Here is a 24359-nt window from a genome sequence, read left to right as displayed (position 1 = left end):
GTGTTCTTCCTCAGAGGCATGGATTTGATACTGTAGAGAGTGTGGACTGCAGCTGACTTCCCCAGTGACTCTGCTTGTCTGCTGACTGTGTTGTAGATGGAAGATAAATTGCTCATCATTGCAGTCTGACAGCTGCCTAGAGAGCAGAATAGGATTAATTCCTGAAGCTCTTCTTTAACTATTTAATTTACCTGGGTGGATGTTCACTACTGAATTTCTAATTCCTTTACGGGAATGAGTAGTAATATAATTGTATCTTGTTCCTTTCGTGTATGCTTAACATCCTAGGTAACACAGCTAGTATATTGTTATTTATCTCTCTTGGGGAAAAAATCTAGCTTGTTAAAATAAGCTGATAATGCAGTCTTACCCCGTTTGGTAGAGGCTGTTGCCTTGGGCTATGGCTTATTTCATTAACCAGTCATGAAAACTGTGCAGTTTTCCATCTTTGCTCTTCACTGGGTATATTACCATTTGTATTATGTATCTACAGTTTGCCCAGGGTACAGGGGTATTTGTAGGGTATTTGTGTATTTCTGGTGTATTTACACAAGGCTGCTTTCTCATGATTGCAGGCTGGAGTTGGGTCTTAATGCATGTGTTGATGGACAGCTGCTGTGTAATTAAGTAAGAAAATGCCCTATTCATTCGGCTGGGAGGTTTGCTTACCTTGTATTGTGCCATTCAGTTACCTATTGAGGTGTTACCCGGTGAATGTGCTGTAATAACAACAGGCTGCTGGAAAAGCAGGTAGCAAAACAACAGCCTGAAATAAAATACTTTCTGGAGGTGTCTCAGGGGTGGTTAATAGATAATTCCTGAGCTTTTAGCAGTTGAAAGTCTACTCTGAGCTCCAGCCAGATTACGGATGTTTTGTCTGGCGGTAGTATGGAACAGTGAGCCAAAGGGTTATGAACAGTTAAAAAAATCCTTTCTGACAGGGTTCACGTCCTTGTTTAGAAAAGCTGTTAAGACAGGGTGAAGGAGGTAGGTTTTCTCCTGGGTATCCAACCCAGGAGTTGGATAGTCAGGTAAAAGCAGACTTTGAGGTATGTATTTGTTGTTTCAAACCTGTATTCCTCTAGTGCTTTTTGTTTTTCTACTGATAAGATTCAGTATTGGTTGGAGAAGGCTGCTTAGCCACTGGACTTAGCATAGCCACAGCCTTCCAGGAGGGAGAAGGCTTGGGCTATTATGGGGTCCTGGTACAGGGGATGGGAGTCTGTGGGCACCACGGGCTAGGAGCGGGTCTGAGCGGAAGCAGGCAAGGACCCAGATATAAACTTGGGAGCTTAGAGGGGAGCGCTGGCAAGGACTGGAGTGCAGCCCAAATGTGCAGACTCCAGACAGTGGCGCTGCAGCCACCTTTGCTGGTTTTATTAAAATCGTAAATGGTGCTTTGTGAACATATAAAAAAGAGACCTTGGAGAATGGTGTGTGTTAAAATGTCTGGGTTTAAGTTGTTATTTATTGGGGTATTTTTGTGAAGATGGGAGTCAGTTATTTGTTTGGCTGTTTTTGCTTTATTTAGGACCTTGAAAGGGAAAACTCTTTCATAAAATGAAACTTTATTCCTGCTTAGAGTTCTGGGACAGATGCTGTATGTTGTCATGTTCTCATTGGAAAGCAAACGTAAATATAGCTACAGCAGTTTTAAATGCTGTGACTAACCTAAGATGCTCTGTAACATACTGTTTGAGATTTTATGCTGCCAAGAAAAAGAACATTTGCTACAAATTTATTTTAGCACTCTGCAAGGGGTTGCTAAGCATATTTGACAAATGGATTGCTACCTTCAGTATTGGGAAGAATTTTGGAAGAAAATCGTGATAATGTTTTCTGATCCTTTAGTATCAGAGAAGTCCTGTGGAAAAGAAATGCCCACGTATCCTTTCTGTGTATTTTATCACTCCAGTGTATGCATGTATTTATGTATTTCTGTGAGGACGCCCTCTTCCCCTCCCCCCTCTCGTTATTTAGTTCTCCTCTAATTGCTGATTACTTTAGAAGAAAGTGTACTGTCAGGTCTTGTGTTTTCATGTTTTTCGCTTTCTGTTTCACCAGCTGAAGAGGTAATCTATACCTCTCCTTGTATTAGTAGAGGTTTTTTTCCTCTTTTCCTCTAGGCAGACACAATGTCTTCCATGGTGCTGTGGAGGCTACTATGTAGATGACCTCTGCTTTTTAATGTGCAAGCAAAACGAACGGTGTGTGGGCATAGTCAAGCGTAAGGGGTTTGTTTGTTTTTTTTTTCCTATTATGGTTAATTTTTTTTTTTTTTTAATAGCATAAACCTTTTAGAAAACCACCTTTAGTATGAATGTGCTTATCTTGGCTGATGTGATAGCTAAATGGAAACTGAAAGGCTCTTTGGAAACCCACTTGTGTATCTGTGGATAGCAGGAGTGTCAGGATTACAGCCAACTTGACCAAAATTACGTGCTGTATGTATGTTAGAGCATATGAGCAAAGCATGCTACCAAGTTAACTTGCTCAGACTGGACCCTGATTTTACAGTAGACTCATTTCTTTGCTTCAGTTTTCCTGAGTTTGCTTTCTAATTCTGTGAGTTAGCATCTCATACACATGGGAGGGCATTTTCTTTGGACCCTGCATTGAATTATTCTGAACTGTGTAGAAGCCCTTGCAGTGAGAGGAGTTGAATGTCTCATCTATCCTGTTAATGGGTTTTTCATTGTGTATTTTTGCACCTATTTGGAGCAGTGATACTAGCTTTCCAAGTACTGATCAAGCTCTTTGAGTGTGCCGATGAGCAGTTATGCAATATGTCTGAGTCGCTTCCTTTTTCCCAAGAGTGGGCAAGAACTGGCTGGATAAGTGCTCACTCCTGTGTGCAAGTTAACTCTTGAACTGAGATTCAGAGCTCAGGCTGTGAGAACTCTGAACAGATCCCAAATAAATGAGGATGAGGGGGTGCTAGCTATTAAAGAAGGGATGCCACATACTAGCACAGTGTCAGGAGGGATGGATTTCAGTCTGTGCTTCTGAAATGTTGAGTGTAAATTCATGCAGCATTGCCATCTTTCAGCTACTGTAGAAAACGGTGAAGGGTTTTCATTTATTTATTTAAGGTTAATCTATCCAAATGGCGCTGGTTGTTCTAGTGTAGTGGTTAAACAAAAACATGAACCCTCGTGTGTGGGCTTGTTACTGTGCTACTTGGTGCCTCAGTGGTCTGCCCTTCCAGCTTCCAGCATCTGTTACGCCTTCAGGGACCTCCACCATGCTTGTGCCTCTGGAACCTGGAGCAGCTTTGTCAGGTTTATCAGCAGAGGCATCTCCAAATGAGGCATCTGTGTCTGGGTAGGATGCTTGGGGGTGAACTGCCAAGTGGTAATTACTAGAGTGGAGATCTGCCAGGGCTCAGTCTGTATACCTAAATCATAGAATGACTCAAAGTCATCCAGCTGTGGTGCATCACCGGCTTGTTTAGAGGTTTAATTACATTGCCCTTCTGCTGCTGCTCTTTCCTACAATAATAACACCCCTAGCTGAGTTGGTGGCATGGCCATGGCCATGCACGGCTGCATGGGGTGCTGGAGAACTGATTTGGTGTGCATGTACAAGTTAGCTCCATGTCTGGATGAGCGACCTGAGCAGCTGTGTGGCATTGAAGATGCCATGCGCAGTGGTGGAACTGAGGGAGGATCAGGCTCAGCCGCTCGGGGATAGCCCTGTGGTTATACTAGATTAGTTGTAGTATGCAGCTGCGTCCTAAGACCGCATTTTGGCACGTGCATGGAGGCTTTGCACTTCTAATTGATTTCCCTCACTTTCTTTCCTGTTTTCTCCAAGTGTGACCTAGAACATGGAGTGCCGAGGCTGATGCAGTGCTCCTGGTACTGCATGCAGTTTTATGTATTATTACAGAGTATGAATCCCTTTTTAACTGGGGGATTTTTCACCTTGGTTTGAGTGATCTAGATTTCCTGTTGCTTATCAACGTTTTAGTGGATGCAGCCGGATCTTGGAAGAGAGCAGTTCATACACATAAGCAAGGAAGAAAGAGGAGGTGGGTCCTGCTTCTAGTGCTGGTGGATCATCTTCAGATGTGCCTTCATGACTGGGTGGTTAGAAAAAAAGGCACTATGTACTCGTGTGGCTGTTGTAAAGCTTCGTGTATTTTTCTTCAGTATCCCCAATTGTGTGCAACTGTTGCCCTCTTCCCCTGACACCCTCCATCATCTTTACTTAATAACTAAGGTAAGACGCAGATGACTGCTTAACTCCAGACTTTACATTTTTGTGTGTGTTATAGATTTGCTGACTGTATTTTGATAACAGAGTTGACTTCTGAAGCTATACAAAAAACATACCAGCTCTGGGTAAGATAGAGGATGCTATCTCTGGGTGAGATATCATTAGCTGTCATTTTTTGTTGTTGTTTTTTGTTTTTTTTTTTTTTTTTAAGAGACATTAGCTTTTAAGCCTTCTCCTTTCCTCCTTTGGAGAGCCTCATTTGTTGTTGCAAAAGATTTCTCTCTTTAGTAATTACTAAATTAAATAGAAAACAGTATGGTTTTGTTGTTTCTTCAAAATTGCTTACCTTGTATTTGTAGTCTCTCTGTATTTATTTGTTAGAATGAAACAAAAAAGAATACTTGAATCAGTGCTCCATTACAAAAGCAGTCCTAAGTTTGAGTGTGCATTGCAAGGGATGGTGTTCTGAACTAATAATCAGGAATAAAAAAGCACTGTTTTGTTTAAAATGTGGTACTGCAGCTGCCTATACATTTGCTGCTGAAAAAGGGTATGTTTATAACATTAGAGTGGATTTGGAGAAGCAAAACATATTTCATGGTGTAAAAGTGAGCTGGAAAGAAACATTTTCCTACAGTTTTATGTTGTCACTGTTTTTCATGCATTACGTGCACACGCATCCTTGGCTGAGACATTCTTTTGTCTTGTTGGTTTCAGAAGCTACCTGGCTTTTCTGTTAGAATTGTTTAGTGTCCCAGATCTGCCAGTTATGAGCTGCTCAAGCTGTGGGCACAGGAGCAGAGGGGTGAACCTCCAGGGAGAAACAACACTGCAACACTGAAGCCGCTGCAGACAAAAGGGCAGGCTGTGCATTTGGTAACATTAGAATTGAGTGCACTGGGATTGAAACGTAGGCATATGAAAGGTGACAAATTTAGCCCAGGGTAAACTTGTCTTTGGGAAATAACTCAGTCCCTAGTAAGTGTCAGGTGTTCACAGCTTTTAAATCAAGACAGTTTGACTTGCACAGATTAACCCTTTTGTGAACCCCGTCCTTGGTCTTTGCAACTCATATACATTTGGATTTCTCTGATCATGTTACCTGCTTCCGCTTGAGGGAAACCAAAACTAGGTAAAATGTTGAAGGTATGGTGCGTTTCTTCTGGATTTCTAGGCCTGTGGTGTCCCAGAACAAACCATGGCTCTGAAGATGCTGAACACCTGGGAATCATGGCCACAGCTACTCTAGGTATACATGAACACAGTAGCCAGACACAGCTTGCATGAGCTGCATGTCAGGACGCATAGAGTGTGTCAAGCATGTTGGCTTGCCAAGCATGAGCAGAGAAGCTATCATTTGTAGGCAGCAGAGAAGCCAGATGCATTTGACTTGCTGTGTAGAAGTGCAACCTTAATGTTTTGTATGTATAACAGATCTTTTAGAGCCCCAATTGAAGAGGTTGGTCAGCTTTAACCTGATTTTTTTTCTTCCAAATTCTTCTTCAGTATCTGCATATTGTCAATAAGTAGCAACTTTAGATACTATAAATAAAAATCACTGTCCTTAGCAATGGAGGTTTGTGTGGGATGTTGTAGTCTTTGGACTGGTAATGCAGCCTTCTGGAAGCAAAAATGTGGCAAAGAATGGAAATGAAGCTAGAAGCCTGTGGTCTACAGGCTTTGACCCCTTTGAAGGGAGCGTTACTGAGTACCGGTGTTTTCAGACAGCTGTGATTCATTCAGCATGTGTTTGCAGTGACATGATCATTACAACCAGGGTCGGATCATAAACTGTAAATCTTGAAGAGAAGGAGAAGCTTGTGTTTTCCTAGCTAATTTACTGGGATTCAGAAACTCCATAGAATTAATTGGTTTGTGCCATGAGTGGGTCAGTGATGTACTTTGAAAGTTCTTGCAGATTTCTGTTTGGCTCCAGGGAAAGTGAAACTGCCCCCCTCCACTGTTGGATGTTTTAAAGCAAAATTCTTCAGGCTTTTTATTAGGAACCACAACAGACAGCTACTGAAACTGCTCTGAGGGGTCAGACTGAGGAGCTGAAGTTACAGGTCCTGTGCTGATACTGTGGATTTAAAACACTGGTATTTGGCATCTTTTCCTTAAAGAGTTATACCTACTTGCTTCTGTCACATGCATTTTTAAATTAGGGCCTTAATCACATGTCTGTATGGTAATAGCTTCTAGGCTGGGAGCAGCCTCATTAAAATGTACTGTATGATCATGATAATGTGATCATTTGAGGTGAGAAGCCAGTTAAATGCATTGGGTAGTGAGTGCCCTTGCTTTTTTAAACTTAAACTGAATCTTTTACTTAGCCTGGAGTAGATATCAACAGCGCATCTCATTGTTTCCATCTCCCTTGACTGCTACTTTAGGAGAAATCTATACCTGAGGACAGAGAATATCTTAATTTCTGATCTAATTTATGACCAAGGGGAAGTGTCTCTTTCAGAATTGGTGAGAGTTCTGCAATGCACCTGAATTTAAAAAATCATAATTCCACCACAGGCATGTTGATGCGGATGCTGTCTTCTTGTCCTCATTTCTCGGTGCACTTGCTGTGTGAGAAATACTGGTAGCGTAGGCAGATTGAGTGATCACAGGACACTGACATAGAAGAAATGGAAGATAAAATAAGGCTGGGGGGGGTGTTGTTTTAGTGTGTCAGTTGTGGTGGGAGGTTTTGATGGCTGTGCTTTACTGACATTAATGCTCTCATCTGAATAATAAAGTTAATAGTCCAATAATACGAATGTTTGTGTGTGGGCAGAGTTCATATCTTCAATGTATCTGATGTTCTGTCGGGTGCAATTTTCTGCAAACCTGCTAAGAAGACTGTGGTCATTCATTTATGGTGTTTTGGGGAGCTTATCTGTGAAATTCAGAAACTTTACTGTGATTTCCCCTTCCCTTTCCAAAGTTCTAATTTTACTTGTACAAAACTTGTGTGTTGATGGAAGTATCAACACTCAACAAAAGAAAACATATTTAGAACTTTAAGCAACAAAAGATCTTGAGAAGTGATGGTAAACAAGAAGTGTGCTGAAAAGTTGTGATGATATATGTTGATCAGCCATTTAGGCAATACAATTGAAGGGTTATTTTCCTTCTGACTGGTGAGAGAAGACCAGCAAAATTGGCTGAGTCCAAGTGCATTTAAGTAGTTGATGGATGATGTATAACTCCAGCAATAGTTAATCAATGTTATTGTGAACTTAATTAAGCTAAGGATGATAACCACATTAGAAACAAATTTAGCTGAACTGGTGTGTGTCTGTTAATACCATACTTTAAATTTGGTATAAACTTATAATTGCAATTGTAAGCCTTTCTCTTACAAACTAAACTTGGCTTGATTGTCCTTTAACCGAACTAAAACTTCACTTGTGAGGACTTGCACTACCTAAACTAAGTATTACAATTCCACCTGAAGCTAATAGGCGACAAGGAAAGGCAATAGTAGCAACTGTGTGAGGTCCACCCTGGAAACTCAACATTTGTAGTAGTTTTTTAAATGATAAACACTTGTACATTATTGTGAAATACAGTTACCAGTTTTTGGGTTTGGTTTTGTAGTAAAAAACCCCATTCACCAAGATTCTGAATCAAAGAAACCACAGCTTAAAAAAGAAATAACAGCAAAACAGCAATACTTCCTTGAGATTGTTCAGGACAATTTTAGCATGGGTTTTGTCTCACATTGGTTTTGAAGCTGCAATGATAACATGGTGAGTTTAAAGTTGTGTTTAAGGGTCACTCTGTAGTAGGATGAAGGCGTTTAGGGTTTTGTTTTTCTTAGGAACTGCCTACCTTAAGACCTCAATAAAGACAGAAATTGTGTTTGTAAACACCTTGTGTCAGAGCCAAAAAGGTAAAGCATTGAAAAGACAGAACATGAAAAATTTTGTTTATGATATGTTGAATTTCAGCGGAAGGTTTTCCAGCTTTATTAAAAGCAGTATTTCTCCAGTGCTGGGAGAGCCAGTGGGTTTTCAGCCATGCTGTTGAATAGGAACAGATAATAGGCTTGGGGGTACTGTGCTTAAAGGCATCCTGCTGCTTAAATTTTTGTCTGTATTAATTTTTTCTCTGTTTTCATCATTAGTGGAGCTGTGTTGATGGCAAGAGCATGGTGGTGCCTGGGAAAACAGGAGCCTGGGAGAAAGGGAGTGCTGTAAAATGTGCCTGTGCTAAAGTCAGGATACCTTCTGACTTGTAGTATTCAAGGAAGCCTTAAATTTCCATGAAACCACGGTAACTTACAGTAGTGTGGAGCTCAGTTCATCCTGAAAGACCTGCCCATGGGATGGAGAAGTTGTTACGCACTTAGCTCACCTAGAGCACCATGTTCCTGTGCCTCTGCTGCTGATGGTAGCTGGGCTACATTGCTGCTAAGCTGAGCTAGGTTTCTTGGGATAGAAGCTGCCTTTGACTGTTCTGGGCACATCTGGTGGTTCAGTGCTGGTGGCATGTGGGGCTTAGGCCGATGGGGAAGGTAGTCTCACCACAGTGCAAACTCTGCTGCTGAGCTAGGTGGGTGCTCACCTTTCCTTCTTAGTTGAGGCACTATACCAGCTTTTCCTCTGTTAGAAATTCCTTCAAAAATAAACCACTCAATAACAGTTTTTGAATCTGTGTTCTGTCTACCCAGGATGATTTTTAGGGTGTGTTTAAGGTGATTGCTGGAGATTGAAGCCTGGCTTGCAGGAGGCAGGTCTGTCAGTTCCTGAGATTGGGGCATTGTGCTGCCAGCTCCCAGAGGCTGCTTCAGCTTTTCAGGCTGGCCAGCACTGCTGCTCCTCATGCTGCTCCGTGAGCTCCCAGCAAAAAACTTTGGAGAGCAGGTTGGTGTGGTCAGCAGAAGAGCTTAAGCAGTTCCAGAATGAGTGGGGGGGAAGGCTGAGAGCAACCAATGGCTTGGCTGGCTGGAGAACAAGGCAGAGCGTTGCCTGCAAACCTACCATCTAAACAGAGCAAAGGATGTTCTCAGGTTTGCTTTCCTTTTTGGCAGACTGTACTTCCATAGCAAAAGTTAAGACAAATTGAAGCGTTCATAAGTCATAGGGTTAGGGTTAGGTAAAATGATAAACCCCGGAAGATCTAGTTTACTTCTGTAGCTTGCACTGGCAAGCTGAGTCGTTTGTTCACATTTGCAGTAGTGAGTAACCTTTTAGAAGCTCTCTTCTCTGAGACGTCTGTGTTCTGAAATCAACAATGATTAAGCCACATCAAGCATGGTAGTTCAGTTCTTACAAAACCAAAATTCGCCCACAGAATTGCTCTGAGAAACAGTTTGACTTGGAAGACCTTTGCATCAGAATCTCATGAAGGCTTTTTGGGGAATCTAGCTTTTTTTCCCCCCAGTTTTTTGGAGGCAAAAGTAGTTTACAAACCACCAGAATCTTCTTTACAGCTGGGAGCTGACTCCTCACGGAGTGTTGTGTAACAAGTGTAACATTTGTTATACTTAGGAACTAAGTTTGAAGAGCAGAATTATTTGTTATTTTGCATTAAGTGCATTGTAATTTCTGGTTTGGGTTGGTTTGTTTGTTTTTTTTTTAGCAGTTTCTGGCATTTTGGGAAGTTTAGTTTCCATTTGGCTGTTGGAAATTGATGTTCTCAGGTAAATAGGGATATTTCATTATCACATATTTTGTCATTTTAATATACTATATAAGAAAGCTGTACAAGTAAAACACAGGCAATATTAGTGTGATATGTTTAAATAAGAATCTTTAAAAAAACAGAAAGTATTCAAATAGCTTTAATATTGGACTGGAGCATATTCATTTTTAATAATGAACAGCATTAGATAATTGCCATCACATGACTTTTAAAACCCAGCACAAACAATAATAACCCTCCATCGGGGTTACTTAGTGGTTTTTGCTGAGCACATGCAGCTTGTCCTCCTTAGGCAGACAATACTGTGTGCATGGTGGGAGCGGGGTGAAACTGCAAGTGTTTGTTGTTTTTATTTTTTTTTTTTTTGCAGGAAGTTGGAGGCAAAAGTGCTTTCCTGGAATGTGGCAATTCCTGAATTTCTGTCTGAGGGGAAGCCAGATGCAATCAGCTGTGTCAATGCCTAAAGCTGGCTTGGCCTCTGGGTTTCCTGCTTGCTATATAGAGTGGGAGCAGGGGGAGGGACTCTGGGATTTATCATCTGGTGCAGAATTTCATAAGAAAGAAATCTGTCCAGCGTCATGCACCTGTGTGTTGGGGGTGAGAACATTGTTCATGCCTTGGTTATTTAGCCACCCTGGCTGCAAAAGTGCCTGACCAAGAAGCTTTGTCTGTTTCCCTGGGTGTCAGCACTGGGTAGGCCAACAGAGGATGCCTCAGCCGTCTTCAGCTCCCACCACTTAAATGGTAAAGTATGGGAGCTATGGGAAAGCTCCATAATGGAAGTAACCTCCCTTTCACTGCCCATTGCATGCAGAGATGGCAGTGGGCCGTGAAAGGGAGATCCCTTCCAGTCCTGCCTTCTTGTGCAGGGAGAGGGGTGATCAGTTTGTTCTCCTTCCTATTTTGGAAAGGTGTTTCAGAGCTCTGAAAGAAAGGATTCCTTTAGCAGAGGAGAAATGTGATACAATAATAATAAAATAGCTGCAAAAGAGGTAGTCTTATAAAATGTGAAACAGTATAACAAAAAAATACAAATTTGGGGGCTGCGAGTATAGCGGTGGCTGGTTGCAGTACTTAAGCACCGTTCCTGTCTTGAAAGACTGATAGTCCTAAGATGTCAAAATACAAAAAAGATAAAGACCTGTAGCATATCTCAGGTGATTAAAGATGGAGTGGCTGTCACAGTCATGTTAATTCTAGCAGGTACTATGTATTTTGCAGATGATAGAGATGGAAAAAGGGTTCTGTTGGGAAGCAAAAGAAGGAAGAGGAAATAAGAGTGCACCTGAGGACTGCAGTGAGGCTCCTGGAGTGATGTAGAGGAGCAGATCTTGAGTAATCCCCTCTGAACCTAATGGGTTTTGTCTTGCACCTGTAGCAGTGGTTTCTTTGGGAAGGAGTTGCCTTGGTCTGAAGGTTTTCATAATTCTATACCCATCAATTTGGTTTTGTGTTTGAATGTGTTTGTGCCACGGAGAGGACAAAAACGACTTAATTCTGCAGATTTATTAGGCCAACATCTTTCTCTGGCCCTTAGAGCTCTTGGGGCTGTCGAAGGTCAATATTATTGAGACTGTGGTTTGTGGCATTGTGTACAGAGCAGAATTTTACTATGTTTATGTATTTTATTTTAGTATTAAGTGGAGCTGAGTGCATTGCACTTTATTAGTTGAATCTTCATTTAATTGTTGATAACTAAAAGCAAATACAAATGGTTGTAGAAGAGTTTTGTATAAAACACTTCCTTGATGGACAAACGGCCTTTCCTCTGTCCCTGAAGTTTTTGTTTTGTTTCCTGGTCTTTAAAATTCTGCATGATGGTTGTGTGTGACATATATACGAAGAGAGCAACCCCGTCACCAAGGAACAGTGTGAAATGTTTAATCTGGCATTTCTAAGTGATGAAATTAAAGACGGTAAGAATAAAAGCACTGCAGTAGCAAAATCTGTTTCCAGCTGCTTCTGCACAGAAACAGCGTCATATGCAGCACACCAAAATGCTTTCAGTCTTACCTACTGCCCGTAAACCTAAGGAAAGAGGCTCTCTGTAGAAAGAGGGAAGGTATACAGATGTTTCTTATTACTCACATCAGGGATAGATTGTGGGAGAGCTTTTCTAAAGGGTTCCTGTATGTTCTGTTTTTATGAGGGAGAGAAGTAATGCATGATCATAAAAAAAATATTGCACAGAAAAGGCTAGAGCCCGGGGCCTTTTGAATTACAAGTCAAGAAAAGGCTTTAAAACTATTATTTAACTGAGTATCGGGGGGCTAGAGCATCGTAAAAGGCTGGTATGTGGGGAAGGTATCCTGCTGTGGCACATCGTAACCTGCATTGAGGCAGTGAATCTGTGTAATGGTTGTGTACAGAGGAGAATGAAAGTGGGAAAAAATCTGAAATAAAGGTATATTAGCAGTAATGTGCTAGTGACCTATTTATTTTTAATGTAGGTACAGAGAAGGAAAAACTCCTTTGGGGTTATGTGCTTATTGATGAGTTACAAATGAATGTACATGGTTGAGGTGGCACCCCTTCCGCTCCCCTTCTTCACCCCAGCTGGGGTCAATGTGCTGGGTCCATTGCCACACAGAAGACTTTGTATCCGTGAAATGGATCTGCTCTGTTTCCTATTTTCGTGACTAAGAGCAGGCTTAAGTAATATGGTAGTTAGGTCTTCTGGTATTTAGTGCTTTACAGCACTGCTGTGTTTTGTTGTTGGGAATTGTGTGGTGGGAAGAGGATCAGCAAGGAAGTTTTGCAGTCTGCAGGGGGTTGTCTTGGTTTAGGTGTTCTGTGTTGGACATCTCGCACAATGCCATGAAAATCTGTTCCGTGACAGACTGGTTGAAAGAACAAGGAAGCCCTGCGCACATTTGGCTGCCCCTCTGCAAGCAGCTCTGCGGTTAATGGAAATGATAGGATGTGATAAGCAATTGAGTGTAAAGTCTGTGAATCAGGGGAGTCCCAGTCTGCACCACTGGTGACCACATCACAGCCTGCTTCAGGTGATGGGCTGGCAGTTGAGCTGTCCGTGGCTCCTGTTGCTGCCATTGATGGTGTCCAGCCAAAGGTGAACCCCTGTCTCAGCATCTTCTGAAATCCCACCTTTACTGGAATAGCTGGGTCATTTGCACAATGCAGATAGGGCTATAACAAGTATTTATATTAATTTGTGCTCCAGGTGATAAAGAAGCACAATTTGAGTCATGCATCCATTACAGTTTGCAGGGCTAGGATCCTTCCTGGAGGTGATAGTGGTATTGTTGTTACAGCTGTTGGGGGAGCTGACAAACAAATTTAGCTTAAGCAGGAGATTTTGGTTTAGTTTGCTGATAAACCTCCAAACTATGTTGTTTTCTCCTGTACTCTAAAATTCAGAGGTGTTTACTCCGAAATTCTCTTTCAGGCTTGGCTACTTCATTTTTCCCTGTTGGACAGATTTCTTGGCTTGTCCATGCCTTGTTTTTGTCAATTTGAAAATGAGGATATTTTTTTCTTTATCTATCTTTATCTATATTTTAACTTATCTTCCAGGGAGGACTCTGAAGTAGAAACTGCTCTGCATATTGGAGCAGTTCTCCAATAGCTAAATAGGCTTCTGTTAAAAGGACACCTTTCAACTTCGACTGAAAGGGAAATTTGAGCCAAGCACTCCGTTGTGCCATCTTGTGGTGTCCCCTGTCTTGTTCGGTGAACTATTTAAACGCAGCGGATTTGTTGCCAGCAGTTCTGATATCTGACCCCACTTTGTTGTAAAATCCCATTGCAACTAAAGGCTGTTCCCGTACCATCCTTTGCCATCCAGAAAATACGGAAATTGGTGGCCCATAACAGATCAGCCTTGAGTTTTTAATGCAGTACAACAGCGGTAAGGACCAGTGAAATGAAAACCTATCCTCTGCACAGTGTGCCCATGGGAGGGTGGAGAGCAGGCTCTCTGTCCATGGCTCCAGCAAGGGGACCTTGTTGTGGAAGCTGTGATTGACTTCAGGAGTGATCACAGAGAAACATGCAGCAGAGCAGTTCTTCATGGGGGTAGCTGAGGTTGTTACTTGCACTGCAAGTAACGATCTCAGAGTTGATGCAGAGGGAGAACAACGGCTTCGTTTGCTGCTGAGGATCTGCTCCAGGGTGTGTTTTGCATAGGTCTTTGGCTGGCCACACAGGCACCAGCAACTTGGGCAGGCCTGGGAATGTGTTCAACTTGGCTGTCAGTTCAGGGACAGAGAAATTCTGTTTTTTGTTGTTTTTTTTTGTGTGTGTGTGTGAATGCCAGGAGCTGAATTGCATTAACCCTTTCCCAGAGCATCTTCCCCAGCTACAAAAGCTGTGGTATTGGTAGGTAAATAAGTAATCATTTGAACAGGAGTGAGTAAGCTTTGTCAATGATTTTATCATAGGTGGCATCTTAAAAGTAGCCAAGACCAAATGCTCAAAGTCAAATTCAACCTTGGATGACTGAGAGGGCTGTGGATGAAGGAGGTGGTGCTGCAAGCTCTTCGACTGGGGCTGAACTGGGCTCCTTTGCTGGTGTTAGCGCTTTGCAAAGAAACTCTCCATATTCCAAGCAATACCACCATTTCAGAAGCAGCATACGTGTTCATGTTGTGCCTGAGCTAATTAGCTCTGTAAGAAGAGCTCTAGGATGTCATCTGCCCTCTTTGTGTAGGGAAGCTCAGTGCTTTTAACAGACACCACCTTGCTTTAAACCAGCTCTAGTATCTCTAACATGATGCTGAAAGGGGCCTTTTATCTAATCGAACTCCAGTTGCTTCAGGATGGAGCATTTATAACATCAGACATGCGACGTGGTAGATGAATGGTTGATCCTATAGGAACTGCGGGAGACTGGATGCTCTAACAGGTATTGATTCATCCCTATTTTAACAAACAAAAACTATTAGTGCTGCTGCTTTACCTCACATTATTATGTGTACATTAGATACTGAATCAGTAGTAGTAATGGAAAGGCATCTAGTAAGTGGTGAAACTTAAAAAATATATATATATTATATTTGGGATAATAATGGTAATGAATAGTGATAAAAATAGGGATGGTATAACTAAGTGGTATATAAAGAAAAGCAACTGTATTCTGGGCTTCAAGGAATTCTCAATATGATGAATATCTAAGTAAGAAAACGCATCACAGGTGCTTCTTTCCTTAAGTAAATTGTAATGGAAAAGACCAAAGCAGTTTTGAGACTGACAAAATTGCAGATGCTGGGGGAAAAGAAGCAATGGTGGAAGAAAGAGATTAGAAAGTGTATTTTAAGAAGTAAAACTGCAACAGTTGATCAAAAAAGTACTAGGGTATTTTTTAATATCTGTGTCAATCAGTTCCAACAGCAAAAAACCGTAGAAGGAAGTTTCAGAATGAAAGTGAGTGGAGCGAGCATCACTGAGTTTCCCGGGGCCTATGAAGTGCTGAGGTGGTTTCATTTTGGTTTACGTTTGATCATGAAGCCATGTACGGTCACTGTGTTTTCCAGCGGTCTCTATTCCTGTGCAGTTAAAAAAAGGTAGTAGTAACTTTTAAAATATGTATTTAATTTGCTTGTGAATTTGAAACAACTTTAAATATAGATAAGGTGTCTTGAGTTGCAGTGGTCTGTCTGGCAAAACAGATGCAGTTAGCACAGAGCTGTGTTGCTCTAATGATCTTCCCCAGAATGACTGCCAGGTAGGGTGGCTGCGTTAACCCTGTCAATTTAACTTGCAGTTAATGGGTACTAAGGCTAGGATTTGAGAATAAATCACGAAATGCATCTATGTTTATGTTTTGTTGCTATACTCACTGAGGATCTGTGTTCAAATTAATTTTATTTTCTGAAACAAATTACTTATTCTGGTAAATAGAAGAAATAGAAGATGACCTTGTAGGCCACAAGTCTCTGGATAAATAATTTGCAGGGTATGTTTCTGGTGAACGTTTCCAAATTAATTTCCAAATATTAACTTGTTTCATGTGCATTGTGATCAGTGTAGGGAGCGTTACAGAATTTGGATTGATAAAAATGTAAAGAAATCATCAACTTGGGTATCTGTGTGTGAGTAGGAGTCATTTAACATTCAGATGATAATCCTGTTTTGTGCTTGAAAAAAGGCAGAGTAGGAAGAGACAGTAAAGCTCCTGTAAACTAAATATAATTCTCTTTCATTGTGTCTTCCATGGAGCAGCAGACAGATTATGTATAAAATCGGCTCGGATGTGCTTGCTGCCTTCACATCAATTACTTGCAAACCTTTTGGTATACAGCTGTGTATAAAGAGTGAGCCCACTTCTGAGTCTCTTTACCCTGCACTTGTTTATCTTTTGATGTGATCTTTTGACTTTATTAGTGATTGAATACTATTTGTGACCAAACAAGATGGCTGTGGAATGGGGGTGCAACTTGTTGAGTTGAACAAATGGTCATTTTCTTATCAGAAGACAAGATGGGTTATACACTGTGCTTAGCTCATTGCTGATGGTTTGTGAGCGCTTTGTTCAGAGTTGTCCAGGTACAGGGATCGGCACCTCTGTGTCTCTGGTTTTCAAAGGAACTTTGACCATGGTGCTTCTACTGTATACTCAAGGTTCCCCAAGAGCAGAGCAAATATAATGGTAGCAAAATCTTCTCTTCTAGCCTGACAACTGCTAGAGAGTAACTGGTGGCTACTTTTGCTTTTTAGTGTCTCTGTATGAAGAGATTAAAATCTCCAGGAAATCTAGTATCTGCCTATTCATAAAACCCAGCACTCCAGGATACTTCTGAAAGCTCTAGACAACTGTGCAATTAAGCACATACTCGTTATTCATGTCAGAGGAATGCACAGAGACCTAGAGTTTCTTTCACAAAAATAGCTCAGTGTTTAAAGAGGGGACTTGAATTCTGAGTGTGAAAACACCTCCTGTGCTGTGTGCCTTTGGTGCCAGCATCGTATTTCACACGGGAAGGAATAGAGTGATCTGTTTAAGTCGGCTATAACATAAATTCTGTTGTCCTTGCAAGTACTAACAACCTATTGACAGAGACGTGGGTGAGCTGGTACCTTAATGGCCATTATTTGTTTATGCACGCAGCCTTATCAAGAAAGAGGAGGTCACTGGAAATAATTCATGTTTCCCAGCTTATCCAACAAGTCTCAAGTTAATTTGAGGTAGAGGCTACTGTGTTCTTAAACATAAACAAAAGCAGGGATGTTAAAATGCAGATGTCACATAAAAATTCTAAAAAGATTGAAAAGAAATAATCAGAGAGCAGTAAATTAAAGCTGGTCCTGTCAAAGGGCGCAGTGCATGCTCATGGATTTTAGCAGCTAAAATCGTGGTAAGTGCCAACCCTTCTCTTGGCCAATTCTGCCAGTGTAAAAAAATAAATAAATAATACAGTCTTGCTGCTGTTAAAATGGGACATTAATTTTGCAGTAATAGTTGACCTTCAGTTGAACTTAGGTGAAAATCAGACTCTTGCTTGTTTGTGACAGTCTTAACTGTAAAAACGGTAGAAACCTCAGTGTTACTGGGTTACAGGGCTCAGGCATTTTGTGCCACCTTATTGCTCAAGAGTAGTTTCTTTACCGGCTGAGTGGGGAGTATCATCTTACAGCAGTCCTTTGTATGTAAATGTGTTTTCTTAAGGTAAGTGGGTAGTTCAGCTGTGGTGGTTTCCCCAAGATCACTTTAGGAGCACTGATACATCTCCCAGGAGAATATACACTGACATGTGCTCTGTTGGAACATCATTTCCCAACATAATTGTATTAAAGCCTTCTGGTTACCTGGTTTGTGTTTAAATTTGTTGTTTGGACTGCTCATGTGTACTGTGATCATGTTAAAGGGACCCTGTCAGTGCTTATATAAAGTGGCTTTAACCCATTTATACAGGCAAATGTCTTATAACAGGACCGTGACATGATTTTCCTGTAACCAGCTGTCCCAGTATGGTGACATACACACAAACACTGATCTAATATTGTAGGTGACTACATAGAAGGTAAATATGGCAAGCAGTTCATCAAAAGCTGTCCTTTCCCCTGACTGTCTCACTTCTGCACCTGAGATGTGCTGACCAGAAGCAGATACTCTACCTTGGATACTTACCAAGCAGAACTTGGTTCAAGAGGTGCCAGCTGTGTGGAAGAGCTCCATACATGCTGTGGGACTTTGACCTATATGTTCAAATTAATTTTACTTCTTTTTTTCTGTCTGGAAAAAGATGTAGCCAATAGTAGCTAGTTCTGTAAGCAGGTCAATCAAAAGTAATACTGGAGGTTTGCAGAACGAGTCATCCCTTTGTAAACCTGTGAGTGGGATGTGCCACGGGAGTGTGGAGTGGTACTTGTGTGTCATATTTTGATTGGCAGTAACTTACAGAATATTTGTTTCCTTGTGTTTTCTCCCAAAGTCACTGGTCTCACTGATTCCATTGTGTTTCTTCATTGTTTTTCTGAGAAGAAATTCAGATGGTGTTAGTGAGAAACCTTTGTATTGTTACTCTAGAAATGCACTGAGTATGTCCAATAGAAAACATTTGTTTATGGTCTCTGTATTACTAACAATATCATGTTTATCTTGCATATTTTTGTTATATTTAAGTACCTCATGTTTTCCTGGTAGGACTTTTTATCCTTGCTTCATTTTTAAATGTCATTAAGGTTTCTTACATCATCATAAGATGTTCTTGAGAGCTTGATTAAACAAATTTTTGCAGTTCATTGCTGTCCTAACTATCTCATAGCTGATCAGATTGCAGCAGTCTCTTCACTATGCTCTACTGGATCTGAGCCCAGTTTTCTTTCCCTCAGTGTATGACAGCAAAGGGAATCAACACTCACTCTGCTAGAGGCCTTTTCTTTCTGGTTTCAGGATTTTCCTGGAAATACTTCTTACAAATTCTGTTCTCTTGTTTGGTTTTTTTTCAATAGGTGTTGGCATCATGTCGGGCGTTTCTTTTAACATCTCGGATTCCCACCAAGGTAAAGTTACTGTGTTTCTATAAATATTCTAATTTTTTTAGATACAAATATAACTTGCATAAACTTAGCTATTTTAGTTATACTCGTTCACCTATTTAAAAAAAGAAAGAGAAATGGTACATTGCATGGTGTTGCGTTAGAGTGGTGCTTCTGTCAGTGTCATCTTAAATGGATTTGTCAACATATACGTATGCACATACTGTTTCAGAGGAATTTTAACTTCTAGAAATGCAGGTAAGTGAAGAATTATGTTGGAAACACGAACTTGAAGAATTGTGAGGTGAGCCTGATGATCTTTCTAGTGGAACGGTTTATGTGCAAACAAACTGATGGTGTTATTCCCTCCAGAGCTTGTAGTATCAAAAAGTAATATATTTGATTTGGAGACAGAAATGGTGTTGATTTTTATTAGATTCTGCTGTTTTCTGATGATTTCTGTTCATTTTGAAAAGCATCTTGCCAACCTGCCTTGCCAGTGCCAGTGAATTACTTTTGCTATTCCTGTGACAATTTGTAATGATTGTTGTAGCAGAGAAAGGTAATTTCCACATGAATGAAAATGACTGACATGCAAGAACATCTCTTGTCCAGCTTTGAATCAGTGAATGGGAATTTGGTACATGTTCTATTTTGTTGTGTTTTACATGTGTGTGCATGGAGGGATGTGTGTGTATACACTTTACAGAGATACAAAAATATATGCTTTATAAAAAAAAAACAATAAACCCAAAACCAGAACTGATAAATGGAATGACTGATACCAGATTTTCAGTTATGGTCACTGATAAATGTGACCATCCTTACCTATAATTTGAAGATGCAAACAGGCAGGTAGGATGACTCCAGCTTGAATTTCTTCGGAGATCTATTTCCCTCACTTGATTACCCTGACCGTGTAGCACAGACATCACCAGTTGGCTGTCAGTTGGCTTTTGGATCACTTCAGTTTTCAGCCAGGCTGTTTTAAGACAGGGTCTGGTGACGGATTGCATGGGACCAAAGAGCCAGTTGGTGAACAGCTCGGACATAAGTGCAATGGCAGGATGATGGACAGGTGGTGTTGGTGATCCTGTTAAATAATAGTAAAGCTATTGTAATTCATCAAAAAGCTTTTGAAGGCTAGAACTTGGAGTACTAAGGAATAGCTGTACTTCTGGTTTAGCATTACAGACTCCTCTCAAAACTCCTTTCATTAAATGTATTTACATAGTTGAAAAACTCACTTCTGTTTTCATGGAAATCAAGAATATGTACCCTGTACAAGAAAAGTGACTTTAGTGCTAACAAATAGAAGAAAGGCTAGCAGAAGAAAGTGCTTGCTCATGATGTATGTTCAAAATTAAACTTTGTATATCTAAACAATTATAGAATGTTTGAAAATTCATTTCTTTCCTAGCAGGGTTAGTGAAACTTACTGAATTTTTTAATGTCTGTAGGATTTTCAGACGCTTCTCAGAAGCTTTCTGAGCCCAAGAACTTTCAATGCAGGCAGTAGCTACTAGCAAGACAGCTCAGAACATGCAGTAAAGACACTTAATTCCCCCAAGGACTTCTCACAAAATTGAGTATGCTGAGAGACGGCCAGTTCTGAGTGGCTATTAATACTACATCTAATTCCAAGCTTCACTTTTCTTTAAACAATGCTATTGAGATGCATCTACTAAACAAGGATCAAAGTTAAAAGGTATAAAGTTGATTAACTATAATATCAACTCACATGATTTTCCTTGAAGCAAGGATATTAAAATGGCCACTTCCTAACTTTACGCTTGGGTCCAATCGGTCATTTCCACTGATTTAGATGGGTTGCTAGGAAAGGAAGTACAGTACTTAAAGCTTGCTAATTCTTGCTACAGCCTATTTTAAACATAGTTGCAACAGTAGTGTATGCTGGATGTCACTAAGCCAAAAGTCAAGTGTGTGAAATATTTGTAGGAGTGTATTTCAGGTTTGTGAACGTATTTCTAGTGCCAGCTTTCGTGAAGTTTTGATTGAAAAAAGATTTGAAACTGCGAAGTTAGCCATCTTGGTAACTGAAGGGTCCCTAGAGGAGAGGCACTCATAGCCTTTTAAGAGGATTAAAAAAAAAATTGTATGATTTTTAGGTATTAAATGCCATTATGCTTTTTATAACCTTGTAAAAATAATTTCACAGTTAGAGGTAGATGATGTTTAAAATGTGCTCTGTAGCTTTTCTGCAACTCAAGGACCATAAATCCATGTTTTTAAATAGAAAAACAAAGCAAAGGTGAACTAGTGAAATTCTAGTCAAGAAGATTTTTGCAGATTGAATTCTTGAGTTTGGATCTATGTATTTTGTTAGGCATAGAAGAGTATTCTGATTGCGTGTACATATGCGTGTTTGCACATGCACAGTACATTAACAAAAGCAGATCTTTCAATCTGGTAGGTAAATAATTTGCAAAATAGGAAGGATTTCAATCACAAAAACTCTTCCCTTAAAATTTCATTGTGATTTGGGTAAGCAAATGTTAGATAGTCTCGTGTTTGTTTAATCTGACTAGCACTGAAGAAGAAGAGCTTTCCGCTTCTGTACGTGTCATCTAGCTTACTTCAGTAGCCAACAGAAGCTGTTATGTATTTTTTTCCTTTCCTTTCTGGCCTGAACGAACTGCACAGGGCCATGTCCTCTCATCACAAAAGATTGCCAGTCTTAGCTTAGAAATAAGGCACTGAAGAGGAGTGAATGTCTTACCCTTGGAAAAATGCAATACTTTGGTGTGGGCACTGGGAAGATGCTTGTAATGGCTCTGCCTTGCCTGCCTCTGTTCCCTGTGCACTCTTGCTCCATCAGTAACTGCAGTGACACCCCTGTGGTCTGAAACTGCCTTGTTGCTGTGGATGCTGCCCCTGCAGCAGAATAAGGGAAATGAAGCATGTGAAATACAGAAATACAGGGTAGAGTTTGGTCACTAAATTAGGTCTTTGGTAGAAGGTGATCGTGGCACAGAAGTGCCTGAAGGGTGCTTATATCTTTTGGTGCTGTCATGAGGGCAACTGAAGGGAAAAAGATTCAGAAAGTAGTCAACCGAAAACAAATAGAGAGCAATAACATCTTCAGTCTCTGCAGCTGTGGGTGTATAATGTAGCTAAGTGCCTAAAAAAGCTCTTCTGATTCATTAACCTCCCCTCCCCCCCCCCCCCCCAATTTCAGTGCATTCTATATCATAACAATTTTAACTGGATTTTTTGGGGCAGCTTCATCCTGTGATAACACTGTGACTACTTATAGATTTGCCAGTTAGACCTTGACATTTAGGAGCTCTCCCTACTATTTTGCTGCTTTCTGGAAAATTTCTAGCTGGTTGTTACGGATAGAAACTGGTACTTTTGTTCCCAACTTTCAGATATGCTGTTGCAGCTTTGTGAATGGGGATTCTTGAGCTGCGCCTGGGTTCTGAGCACCCCAGGAGTCATTTGGGGTCATCTTTTAAAGATTGCCACATGTACAGAAATAGAATAATATGGTGTTAGCCTGGGAGCACCCTGACTGTGAACCTAGGATAAAATAAAGGGCAGGAAACTTGGTGCAGCTCATACAGACTGCTCAGTTACATTGGCTTTAATAATAAGTAAAAGGAAACGTCCATAATAATGTCTTGCCCTGTAGTTATGATTTAGTCCAAGAGGTTTGTTTCTTTCTGCATATCTCAGCTATCAAGTTGTTTGTCTACGTAGTTGTGAATTCATATCTTAGCACACTCCCTGTAGCCCTGGATTTGTCCTTGGAGAAGAGGACTTCCCTTCAGAGTTTCCATTTGGATTCAGTTTGTTCACCTTTCTTCCCTGCCTATCCTGCCTGTCGTCCAGATAAGCCATTCACGCAAAGCTAACGTATTACTTCCTCTACTGAAGCAGTTTCGAGCATCTATTTATCTGTCTGTCTGTATCTATTTATGTATGGTATTTTTATTTCTATATGTACATATTAAAAATTGTGCATTCATGTCCCTTCAGCTTCTTTTGCTGAAGCTTTTTTGTCTTTTTGGGGATAGACTTTTCAGCAGGGTATGTTGTGACAGGACAAGGGATAATGGTTCTAAACTAAACCAGGGAAGATTCAGGCTGGATGTGAGGGAAAATTTTTTTACAGCGAGGGTGGTAAAATACTGGCACAGGTTGCCCATAGTGGTGGTGGATGCACCATCCGTTGGAGACATTCAAGGCCAGGCTGGATGTGGTTCTGGGCAACCTGATCTAGTTTAAGATGTCCCTGCTTATTGCAGGGGGGTTGGACTAGATGGCCTTTGAAGGTCCCTTCCAACCCAAGCTATTCTATAATTCTGTTTTTCCCATCTGTGATTAGTATAACTAATGAAAGAGTAATTGTGATGCTGTAAGTATTTTAATTAGTGATTATTTAGTCACAAGGGTACATACACATCAGCAGGGCATTGTATAAACACTGTTTTTTATAGTGAAATTTTGTCATAAATTTTATTAGAAGTTCATGTGCTTAACGCTTGCAGTAAAAGGTTGTATGCCTATAACCTCTAATAACCATTTGAACTTGTAACAACCACATGTGTTCTTTTAGGGAAAAATGAAATGAGATATTAACAAATACTTACTGTCAGTTCTAGAAATTGATATTAAGTAGCAGTAGCCTTGCTTAAGGATTTTTAATCTTATTGAAAAGCGTAAGTGCCCTTTAAAATATTATGATGTTTGCACTAATGTGGCATTTTCTTTTTTAACTACAGTTAGAACTAACTTTCAGCTACTTGGAAATCCAAGGAGTAACTTCCAGTAAACCAGGTCAGGTAAGTGTATTCTAGATAAGATACTTGTTCACTCATTGCTAAATCTGTTCCACCGAAGGAGGTAATGCTCTAACATGCAGGTCTCCATATCCAGTGAGTAACTGTATGTTTTTGCATTCTTAAATTCATGCTGCTTTAAAGTCTTAACAGTAATGGTAAGAATTTAAAAAGTCAATTTTAGGAATGTGTTGTGCAGATGGGATGATGATAAGAAATTCTTATTTTCTCCTAGTTCAATATGGTGCCAGTTTTCATTTGTCTCATGAGTGAATATGTTTCTCGGAGATGATGAAACAATGGCAGCTGGTACACAATCATTACCACCCAAACTTGCATGGCTTCTGTGGTGTATACCTTTACAGTGAAGCCAAAAGCTACTTAAGCTACTACTTACATTGCAGGCAGAAATAGTTCCCTTCCAACTACTCATGGTGCCATTACTGTATACAACACAAAATATATTTGACACCAAGTTGTGTGCCAAAATAAGTAAATGCAAAGAGAAGGTGCTGAAAAGAAGAATGCCTTCAACACATTTTTAATTCATAAGATGAGCATATTTGAACACTTCATTTGAACTCTGAAAAGCTCTTACTGTATTTAGCATGTCGTCTTTCTAGCCTGGCTTTTGGAGCTTTCCTTACAGAAGGAAAAAAAGGTCTGGGTGTTTACTATTATAATGGGAAGACATTTAGTAAATTCTGTGTGTGTTTCTGTAGCTTGCTTTATTTAAGGTACTAAAATGCCATG

The 24359-nt window shown here is 40.4% G+C and overlaps 1 protein-coding gene across 6 annotated transcripts in view; it reads left to right on the top strand.

The window, feature by feature from the left end:
• Nucleotides 1-24359, top strand: part of CARMIL1 (capping protein regulator and myosin 1 linker 1) — a 193889-nt gene that overhangs the window by 58844 nt on the left and 110686 nt on the right. For all 6 annotated transcript variants that reach the window (XM_057414782.1, XM_057414781.1, XM_057414777.1 and 3 more), the window contains exons 3-4: nt 18775-18825; nt 23550-23609. In XM_057414782.1, the coding sequence (XP_057270765.1) occupies nt 18775-18825; nt 23550-23609 (111 nt within the window). The remainder of the gene's footprint in view (nt 1-18774; nt 18826-23549; nt 23610-24359) is intronic.

This window comes from Pezoporus wallicus, unplaced genomic scaffold, assembly GCF_028554395.1.
Source record: "Pezoporus wallicus isolate ANWC-B61680 ecotype Strahan unplaced genomic scaffold, APGP_CSIRO_Pwel_v1 contig_2, whole genome shotgun sequence".
NCBI classification, from domain to species: Eukaryota; Metazoa; Chordata; class Aves; order Psittaciformes; family Psittacidae; genus Pezoporus; species Pezoporus wallicus.
Note: the sequence above shows the minus strand (reverse complement) of the source record. Positions and strands in the feature narration are given on the sequence as shown.